Below are 10,199 nucleotides of genomic sequence, written 5' to 3' on the forward strand. Positions count from 1 at the left end.
GTGTGTGTGTGTGTGTGTGTGTGTGTGTGTGTGTGTGCACAGTAAATTTTGCGCAAACAGTTTAGATTATTCAATTAATCAGGCGACAAGTGGGAAAAATATAACGAGGATAAGGAAGAACGAGCAAATCTTTAAGATAAGAAAGCCGTGAAACGCTATACCGACCCAATCATTATTTCTTTACTCGTAATTTGTTTTATATATGTACGTTATATATAGATAATTATGAAATAGAAAACTAAGTTATTTTATCAAGTGCCCTTGCTTTGTATTATAGTCGCGTCCGTCGACGAGCCGTAGCTTCTGGGAGTAAAAGAAAGAAAGGGAGAATGGGGAGTTAGAAAGAATGCATCGAGAGCGAACGAGAGACTAAAAACGAGCGAGTGCGTGTGTTGTTAAAATGTTGCGTCAGTTATTGATACAATGTGGGTACCGGGGTATTGATGACAATTCAATACTATCAATGTGATTGGCAGAAGTATGGTGAGAGAGGAGAATACATTACAAGTCTGAACAGAGTCTACTACTTAGATCCGTCGCTTCAATTTTGACAAAAAAAATGTCAACCGCTCCCACATCCCGCATCCCACTTTTCGCAAAAAGAAACACGCGGACAAAGATGCACGCTCTTGGATTTCTTTTTCTATTTTATAAGATTTTTTAGAGGTGCACACGACGTCACGCACATCATGTCATTATTTGACAATCTCATTGCGAGGCCACGCGGCTTCCAAAACGACATTTGCGTTGCAGTTCGACAGTTTTCCTATCTACGTGGATTCTCGAAAATCGCTGACTCGACAAGAAAAGGGGGTATTAACACGATCGATAAATGTAAGAATTGTTATTTGCATCATTTCCCTGTTATATCACTTTTATGAGTGAATACTTCAGATTGGGTAGAGCTTATATCTAAAAAGTTTACTGCAGCCGGCCTTAAGAAAATTATCCGGAGGTGTAATTCAACGAGCGTTTACGCCTTCGGAATCTCTCGCGGTGAACGAAAACTAGGATTTACGGGAGAGCATACAGGGCTCGTATATCTACACTTTGCGACAGAAAGGATATTTTACATTTGTACATATCTATAGAATTCCTCGGGAACGTAATTACGTGCATGTAAAATAGGATGAGAACTAGGGAAGAAAGAAAGAAAAAAAACTTTTTATCGACAACTTTTTTTCACTGAACACAAATAAAGAGAAAAATACTTTTCTATTGATTATAAGGTATTACCATGATCTGTAACACTGTTAAATATCCGTAATGTCGAATACTGTTTTTTTTTTTATTGTCCTTGCGTCTCGCCACAGTCACGATCTTTCTTATGATAAAAGAAAAAAGGAACGAAAAGGGAAGAAACAGGAATTACGTCGAGGATGGTGTATGAAAACATTATAGCAATAAATTACGTATTTGTGTATAATTTAAAAGTTAGTAAACTTATTAATTATATATAAATCACACGCGTCTCTCACGGTATGCATTTGCTTTTCGTTTCTCTTCCTTCATTTTCGTTTTATTTCCGTCATTTTAGCGAACAATATTGAACAATGAGTTGCCGAATAAAAAGTTAGAACATTTTTACACACACACATACACACACGTGTGTGTGTGTGTGTGTGTGTGTGTGTGTGTGAATTATATAAAAATGAAAATCGCCGGAGATACACGAAATATTGATCAGGCTGAGAACGCGCGCACCTGGGCCGAGGGCTAATCGATTGGTCTCTATCGAGATATTTGTTTAATAACAGGTGTAAAATCGTTGCGCCAAATGCAACCACAATAATTCTTTTTAATCTTATCCTACGGGTGAACAAGTATGCGTACACAAACTAGTATAATTTATAATCGGAGAGGTCGAATTTAATTAACACCAATATGCCTCGAAGTTATCGGTTCCTTCGATCTCACACACATGTGGATACAGAAGATGAAATAGATATTATACGAGAGAAGAGAGGAGGAGAAACACGTAAATTGTAAGGGGGAAACCGATCGGTTTTTGATTCGTATATTCTATCTCGATCGTATTCCTGACTGAAGTTACGTGAAGAATCGTGATTCTCAGGCTGCGTTCCGATATTCACTGCCAGTACTAAAAATCTATAGTGTATGTACGTGACATAAACTATAGTAGATTTTCAGTACTGGGAGTAAATATTGGAAGCATCAGTTATTTGGTCACGTCGAGTCTGACTCTCGCTCAGCATTTTTAAAATTTTACTAAAATCCGACTTCTTTGTTACCTAAAATGATACAAAAGCACGAAGTAAACTTACTTTATTATTACGTATGGTCAGTATAAGGTTAAAAAAGTAAAACGTCCGACAGCTTTGCTCAACCGATATTGAGCGTCGCATAATTCTAAGATCCGTTCTATGTATATATGTATAATAGTTAGTTACCGCTGTATAATTTCTTTAGTTTTTAGACAATTTGAAAAAATCCATATTATATATGACGTATGTAAAAATATATTTAAAAATTGTGTAATTTCATATTTTGCTTTCTTTTCATTTTCTACAAAACGTTTATTTTCCGGAATCGGCATATATCTCTGTATGTCTCTCTCTCTCTCTCTCTCTCTCTCTTTTCAAGTTTTAATCGAATTGAACAAATAAGGTTTCGGCAGCGAGAATAATGTGAAAATAGTTGTGCGATAATAATTTGAGATCCCGGAGAAATGTTCCCTGGTTTTGCACGGTATTAATTAATCTATCTAGCGTATGCGGCGCCGAATATTTTCTTTGCCAGACAGGAGCGTGCCACGTGCCCTCTTTTGGAAAAAATAAAGTAAATTAACGTCTAAACACATTGGATTATATATCGATATCACAAACAACACAATATAGTTTGCGCTAAAAAAAAATTTTTTGAGATCTTAATTATGCGATGAAATTTGTGAGTATTCTGGACACATTCGACCTTGCAGCACTGTATACGGCATATTAAATTTCACGAAATTCCACTCGCAACATTATGCGTTATTCGAGAAGCAAAATTATGTACAAGGTTGTACGGAGCGTTTCAGAAAGAATGTGCCAGAGAACGACTGCATTGCTCGGGTAAATCTTCAAATATTACTCGAGTAAGCAAAAATACAAATTTTTATTCCAAATTATTTCCACTTTCAAAACTATTGGAGAAACGCATTCCATATTCCTGCAGATTCTGTACGAAGCACCCCATATAAAATTATTACTAATGTCACGACCAACAATCGGTGGGGACGAAATCTCCGAAATTTTCCAAATAAAATTGTGCCACGTCTCTTCACAACGATCCATGAGTTTCGTCTTGCCTCCAAATTCACACTCTAAACTACTTCAGTCAACTACGTCGTCTCTGGCATTTTTCAAAGTGTATGACGACGTTCAATCAGAATCATCGCTGTCGTCTGACTTTAATGCGTAAGATACAGGCTTCCGAACTCTACCGGCAACCTTCCGGGGCGGTGGTAACGGCGAATCATCCGTTGTCATCTCTTCGTCAGAATCTGATTTCTTCTTTTTCTTCTTCGTCTGTAAAAAGAAAATTAAATCAGTGAAACTCTCGAAAGAATTATTGTTCTAAATATTATACGAACAAATATATCGACTTAAAAAGGCCTGCTTACATGACTTTGTTTAGTGGTAAATATATCATCCGTGTCAGAGTCATCAGATGATTTTGATTTCTTCTTTAATTGTCTTTTTACTCCTTTGTTACCACCGTTCTCAGTCTTCTTCTTGGTAGGTGCTGTAAATGCACAAGATAAGCAATGATTACAAAATAGTTTTTATTTAGTCATGACTCAGTTAAATGCCAATTACCCTTTTTAGGCGGCGTAAACTTTATAGGCGAATCTTCCCCGGATGAGGATATTACAGGTTTCTTCTCAGATGAAGATTGTTTCTCAGGAGAATTGCCGACTAATGAATCGAAAAGTTCTTCTGAAGTCGCTGCAGAGATAAAAAAATATATGTAATAACTGCGTTGTTTAATTTAAATATATATCGTGTATCCTTACGTGTCGGTTGAGGCAGTTTCTTGCTCGGTTTAATGTTGTCATCGGAATCACTTAGCGCTACAATGGACTCTTTCTTCTTGCATCTAAACAAGACATGTGATGAGAAATTGCTCTATGCAAATCAATGATATATTATACGTACATTTGTTCCGAATCAGAAGATGGATTAAACATTTCGAGACTGTCATCCGAATCCTCGCTGCTCATATTGTATTTCTTCTTGGCTGTTATTTAAACAGATTTAACAAATAGTAAAAGCAAGATTTCAAAAAATATGACAGAATGTAATCTATTTTAATAATCTTTTGGCTCGAGAAAAAAATAGAGACTGATACCTGCGGATCTACGAGATGATCGTGGTTGCGGAGGTGGCGAAATGCTACCGAAATCAATGTCATCGCTATCGTCCGAATCCTTATCCTTCTTTTTGGTTCCTTTCTTGATCGGCTTAAATTGTAACGTAGTTTGCTTCAATCCTGTTTATACGAGCAAAAGGGCTTATCGTTAAAATATCCGTTGTAAAATATGTAATTTATGAATTAAAATTTACCAACCCTTCTTTGTAACTTTTTTCTCCATTTTTTCAGGAGAATTTCCAAGTCTACATTCGAGAGGTTTACTAGAATCGACAAACGTATCGAATTCATCTTTCTCCTCCATGATTTGCTCTTTCTTTACCTGATACAAAAATATTGATATAATAACGACACAAGTATGCAAATAAATTAGATAACACATAGTAGATTTACTTTCGGTTTTTTTATGCCTTCTTTCTTATCCTTCGATACAATGTCGGCCTTCTCAATCTTTTTCTTCAGTTCAACGTCGATGACAGGAAGTATGCGACGAGTGTCTTCCATCTTGTAAAATCTCGAGGGCGGTTTTTTCTCAGATTGTTTCGTTTTTTTCTGTTCCTTCTGCTCCTTTTCTTCGAGCTATATGAAAATCGTAAGACAATTAGAAATAAACGAGATAAATTTTCTTTCAAAGTAAACCTTACTTTATTTAATTCGGCTAACAGATTGTCCAGATCCTCCTTCCATAAAGACATCGGCGTGCGAGCTTGCAATCTCTTCAGCTCCGCTATCTTCTCGTCCCGCTGACGCAACAAATCATCCTTCTTTTCCTTCGTCAAGCTCCACATCGTCATTCCGAGAAGGTAATCGAAGTTTTCCTTCTCTATCGCGTTTGCGGTTGGAGCAGCCTCTTCATCGTTTTCTACAGCTTCTTCCTATTTATTTACAACAATGAGAATTATTAGTAAAATTTTACACACACACACACACACACACACGCGCGCGCGCACACGCACGCACGCACGCACACGCACGCATGCACGCACGCACGCACGCACACGCACGCACGCACACGCACGCACGCATGCACGCACGCCCACGCACGCACGCACGCACGAACGCACGCACGCACGAACGCACGCACGCACGCACGCACGCACGAACGCACGCACGTTTGTCGACACGAAAAAGGCTTTTTACAAAGACAATCATAATCCAAAGCTCTATACCTACTGAAAATTTTCTGCTTATTTTTGTTAAATAGCAAAGAGTTTCTGCTAAAAAATTTATATTATTGGAAAATGGCTATTTGTTAAAAAACCTTTATGTTACAACGTCTACATTGGAAGTTTTACATACTGTTTCTTCCTAAATTAACTTACTTGATCCTCCTAGCGTAGCAAAATAAATAAATTCCAATAAATAACTAACATTCTTTTGCGCTTGCAAGGAATTTTCAAGCAAAAATCTACTTGCCAGTACTTGCTCTCTATCCTGCGATAGTTTCCAAGCTACCAACGGATCCGAATCATATTTGCTTCTGACTAATTCCGCAATCATATCCTTCTTTTTCTTGTTCTCTATCACTAGAGTGCCGTCGCATTTTTCGAGGATGAAGCGCGCCTGATTTGTCAACTTCTCCGCTTCCGCTTGCAAAGCTCCTTCCAGGTAATTTTTCCTCTTGTGATATGCCTCCAATCGTACTTTATAAAATACTTTCAATATCTGTACTACACTGTCGTACTTGTTCAAGCATTGATTCTCATCAAATGCACACTGCACAAAAAAATATCGTTGACGAATTTCCAGTCTTATTTGTTATTAGTACTATTCAATATTTCTGGTATCTTACCATAGATGTTATACTCGTAGTTGTCTGAAGTTTAAATACTTTGTGAAGACCATCTTTTTCTAACTCCACTAATTTGTCACGGTTCATCATTACTATGAAGTGTACCGCAGTATCTGTGTTGTACTCTTTGTAATCCCTATGATAAAATGAATATTTTTGAAAAAATTATAGAAATTTTCCGCAATTTTTCTTATCATTCATCAATTGTAACACTTACGTAATGATAGCTGGAGTTTTATCAGTTCCATGTAACATAGGTTCTAGCACAGTTTCCTTGTAAGCTTGCGTCCACGTACCAATAGGAAGTTCAGTGATCTCCACCTTATCAGGTCCAATTATTGATATTTCTCCGCTTATAACATAACGGTAATCCCCGCAGCTTTCTACGACGCCTTTGAAATTTTTATAATACGGTATCTAAACAAAATTTTCAATTACGTGACGCAATTCAAGATAGCAATAGATATTTTGATATTTTGAGTATTCTGTATAATTATTAAGTATATATAACATTCCTATAGTGATTTTAACTTTCTAATTTAAGTAATTTATCGATACATACCATTGGTTTTGGGTCCGCACCATCCATCATCCTATGTATATTCTCGATTATCTCTCGAGGATTATAGTTTGGTATTTTCGTCATCCATCCAGTACCGATACCATCAGCACCGTTTACTAATATCATAGGAATCACAGGTATGTAATAGACAGGTTCGATTCTTTGATTGTCGTCGTACTCGTGTTTCAGTAGAGGATCATCATGTTTATGGAATATATACCTTGCCAAAGGACTATGGAAGAAAGAGAGCATGCAGAAATACGTATTTCTTTTTTTTTTTTGCAAATATAATAATGGCAAATACCTGAGCATTGTGAAAATATATCTCGGACTAGCAGCATCCTTTCCGCCAGCAAGTCTTGTACCGAATTGACCAATGGGTTGCAGCAGATTAATGTTGTTGCTGCCCACAAAATTCTGCGCGAGATTAATTATGGTCGCCATTAGGGATGTCTCACCATGATGATAAGCCGAATGTTCGGCGACCGATCCCGCTAATTGCGCGACTTTCACCTCACGTTTGTCATTGCGTTTCAAACAGGTGAACAATACTTTTCTCTGACCCGGCTTAAAGCCGTCCATCATGTTTGGAATGGATCTTACATTATCATAATTGCTGTACAGTACCAGTTCGACGTTGATGAAGTCTGAGAAAGTTACAGTGTGCGTGTTCTTCTCATAGAGATAACGCTCGCCTAGGCCAATCTCCTTTCGCCTCTTTGTTTCATTCATGTGGTTCATTAACCAATCTTTACGTTGGTCGACACATTTCTTGCTAAACGCCATGATGATGTTCTGATCATCCTGATCGCCCTGGTATTGGAAGCGTATTCTGTGTCTGGCCATGTTTTCGAAGTACTCCTTCGCCTCCTTGGCGGTCGAAGTACCCAAACCTGTGTATTAAAAAAAAAAAATTGTTAAATGAGTCTTGTATAAATATCGATAATTAATGAAATGCCAGGAAATACAAATTTCTGAGTAAACACCTTTGTAGTATTTGATTTTATACGTGTGAAAGTTTTCTGTTTCCTTCTTCCAATCTTCAAATTCCGGCAGAGAGAAGAAAGACAAAACTTGATTGCCCTTAGTGGCCTTCACGATAGGTGTAATAAATTCTTCAATGAAGTTCAACTTTAATAATGACGGCCAGTTATGATGGATAAAATTGATCAACAGACCTTTGATATGTGAACCATCCTAAAGAGATCCAAATTTAATCGTAAATACTTATGATAAATAAATAAATAAATAATAAATAAATAAATAAGTGTGCGTGCGTGTGCGTGTGTAATATCTTCTGCGCGAAAAATTTAACCTGATCTTGATCAGTCATGATCATCATTTTTCCATAGCGCAACGTTTTCAAATCGTCTCGAGTTTCGTATTTCTTTTTATATTGAAGACCAAGAATTTTTATCAAATTGTTGATTTCGGCGTTTTCCAAAATCTGCTTATGGGTAGCCTCCCGTACGTTTAACATTTTACCTATGATCAAATACCGATTAGTCTTATCGTAGCATTAAAATTTATCCATTTTTTCAGTAAAATAAATTTACCTCTCAATGGAAATATGCCATATTTATCTCTGCCTATGGAAGCGATACCGGACACAGCCATTGTTTTGGCTGAGTCTCCCTCAGTCAATATGAGTGTGCATTCCAGTGATTTTGCAGTTCCTGCATCATTGGCATCCTCTAACTTGGGTATACCGTGAAGTTTTCTTTGCTTCGATTTGGGACCTAATTTTTCAAGCTGACTGTCAGCTTTAAACTTCGCCCAGGATAACACTGCTTCCACAACACCAATTTTGGCGATCTGTAATTGCATTGAAAAGAATGATCAAATGCATAGATAAACGCGAACCTTTGATATAAATATTTGCACTTACTGAGGTGATAAACTTATCAGTTAGTGTGCATTTAGAGCCAAAGCTCTTTGGCTGCAGAGTCATATTCTCCTTAGTTTGCGAGTCAAAGGTGGGATTGTTGATGAGACAGTTAACGAAGATCCACAAGTGATTCTTGATTTGAAACGGCTTAATGGCAACACCAGCTTTATTCTTCTTCTTTAACGTTTCAATCAATTGCTTGACTATCATGTCTGTCACATGATCAATGTGTCTACCACCCTATAGATATTCGGCAAATTTAAATATTTGAAACAATATTACCCTTCACAGAAAATTACTGTACATCTTACCTTTGTTGTTGCGATACTATTTACAAAGGACATTTGTTGAAATCCTTTATCAGATAAAGTAAGAGCCACTTCCCAGCGTGGACCACAATTCTCATACACAACTTTCAGTGGGTTACCGACATCGTCTTCTTTTCCTTTGATGTAAAAATCAACATAATCTTTAAAATTCTTTACTGGTATACGGCTCCCATTCAGATAAACCTTGACGCCCTTCGAGGAGGCAGCTACATCATATGCTCTTCGAGACATTAGTGATACAATATCGTCATCGAGAGATTGCATCTTGAACTTTGTCAAGTCCGGCGAAAATGTGACTTTTGTGAAATCCTCTCCGTAATAGTCCTTAATTCTAGGCTCGCTAGCTTTTCCCATATTATTGCCCCACGTCTGTAAAAGAGAAGAAAATTATCATGTGATAGAACTAAAGATGGAGATATCAATGTGTTTTTGCTCACTTGTTTTAAGCATTTCTTGTATTCCTTTGTTGCAGTCTCGACAGTAAAACGATGACTAAAAATGTTACATAGCTTGGCACCGTAACCATTCCTACCACCGGTCACTTTCTCTTCTTCGTCATCATAATTTGATGATGTCAGAAGGTGGCCAAATATCATGGTAGGTACATACATGTTCTCGTCTTTGTGTATCACTACAGGAATGCCTTTGCCGTTGTTCCATACAGAAATGGTGTTATTTTCCCTATAATAGAATAGCATTTAATTAACAATACAATTTATGGTAGATTTTTGTGAATTTTGAAATTTATTTTTTAATATGACTTACGAGTCAATGTCAATCTTGATCATATCCATCTTAGAATCACGTTGTTTATTATCGGCAGCATTTACCAGGATCTCATCAAAAATCTTATATAATCCAGGAACGTATCTTATTTCCTTCTGTACCATCATTTCCTTCTCTTTGTCAAAGACCCACATCATTTCTGTTAGTGGCTCTACAGATCCGATGTAGGTATCTGGACGCAGCAGAATGTGTTCCAACTGTGATTTCTTTTGATAGATACCTTCAATGGTTTTCTGCTTGGTAGCTGGCTTCCCGTTGCCAGCCCCATTTTCCATGGCTGTATTCATTTTGATACAAGGTACTTTTAAATATCTACAAATCAATAAAATAGAAGTTACACATAGAAATCTAAACAAACTTCTACTACGAGAAACAAAATGTATTGGTAAACAGCTCTGCTTTTGTGAAATCGTTTTCGAGCAATCAAATTTAACTGTCACAGATTCTAATCGTATCTAATTGTTGAAGACA

General features: G+C 37.0%; 1 protein-coding gene across 2 annotated transcripts in view; it reads right to left on the minus strand.

The window, feature by feature from the left end:
• Positions 1 to 3,095: 3,095 nt before the first annotated feature.
• Positions 3,096 to 10,199, minus strand: part of LOC112461435 (DNA topoisomerase 2) — a 7,774-nt gene continuing 670 nt past the window's right edge. Inside the window, exons 2-23 of one of the 2 annotated variants that reach the window (XM_025026680.1) lie at positions 9,708 to 10,040; positions 9,380 to 9,623; positions 8,925 to 9,311; positions 8,614 to 8,853; positions 8,282 to 8,540; positions 8,041 to 8,210; positions 7,712 to 7,922; positions 7,030 to 7,618; positions 6,726 to 6,957; positions 6,381 to 6,580; positions 6,164 to 6,299; positions 5,788 to 6,087; positions 5,694 to 5,702; positions 5,016 to 5,246; positions 4,765 to 4,950; positions 4,570 to 4,693; positions 4,351 to 4,491; positions 4,158 to 4,239; positions 4,016 to 4,098; positions 3,819 to 3,947; positions 3,623 to 3,744; positions 3,096 to 3,527 (exon numbers count right to left, since the gene is read on the minus strand). In XM_025026680.1, coding sequence (XP_024882448.1) covers positions 3,381 to 3,527; positions 3,623 to 3,744; positions 3,819 to 3,947; positions 4,016 to 4,098; positions 4,158 to 4,239; positions 4,351 to 4,491; positions 4,570 to 4,693; positions 4,765 to 4,950; positions 5,016 to 5,246; positions 5,694 to 5,702; positions 5,788 to 6,087; positions 6,164 to 6,299; positions 6,381 to 6,580; positions 6,726 to 6,957; positions 7,030 to 7,618; positions 7,712 to 7,922; positions 8,041 to 8,210; positions 8,282 to 8,540; positions 8,614 to 8,853; positions 8,925 to 9,311; positions 9,380 to 9,623; positions 9,708 to 10,015 — 4,530 coding nt within the window. In that variant the 5' untranslated portion in view covers positions 10,016 to 10,040 and the 3' untranslated portion in view covers positions 3,096 to 3,380. The remainder of the gene's footprint in view (positions 3,528 to 3,622; positions 3,745 to 3,818; positions 3,948 to 4,015; positions 4,099 to 4,157; positions 4,240 to 4,350; positions 4,492 to 4,569; positions 4,694 to 4,764; positions 4,951 to 5,015; positions 5,247 to 5,693; positions 5,703 to 5,787; positions 6,088 to 6,163; positions 6,300 to 6,380; positions 6,581 to 6,725; positions 6,958 to 7,029; positions 7,619 to 7,711; positions 7,923 to 8,040; positions 8,211 to 8,281; positions 8,541 to 8,613; positions 8,854 to 8,924; positions 9,312 to 9,379; positions 9,624 to 9,707; positions 10,041 to 10,199) is intronic. The other variant, XM_025026686.1, reaches the window with a different exon arrangement.

The sequence above is a fragment of the Temnothorax curvispinosus genome, unplaced genomic scaffold (genome assembly GCF_003070985.1).
Source record: "Temnothorax curvispinosus isolate PA1 unplaced genomic scaffold, ASM307098v1 QBEX01001205.1, whole genome shotgun sequence".
NCBI lineage: Eukaryota > Metazoa > Arthropoda > Insecta > Hymenoptera > Formicidae > Temnothorax > Temnothorax curvispinosus.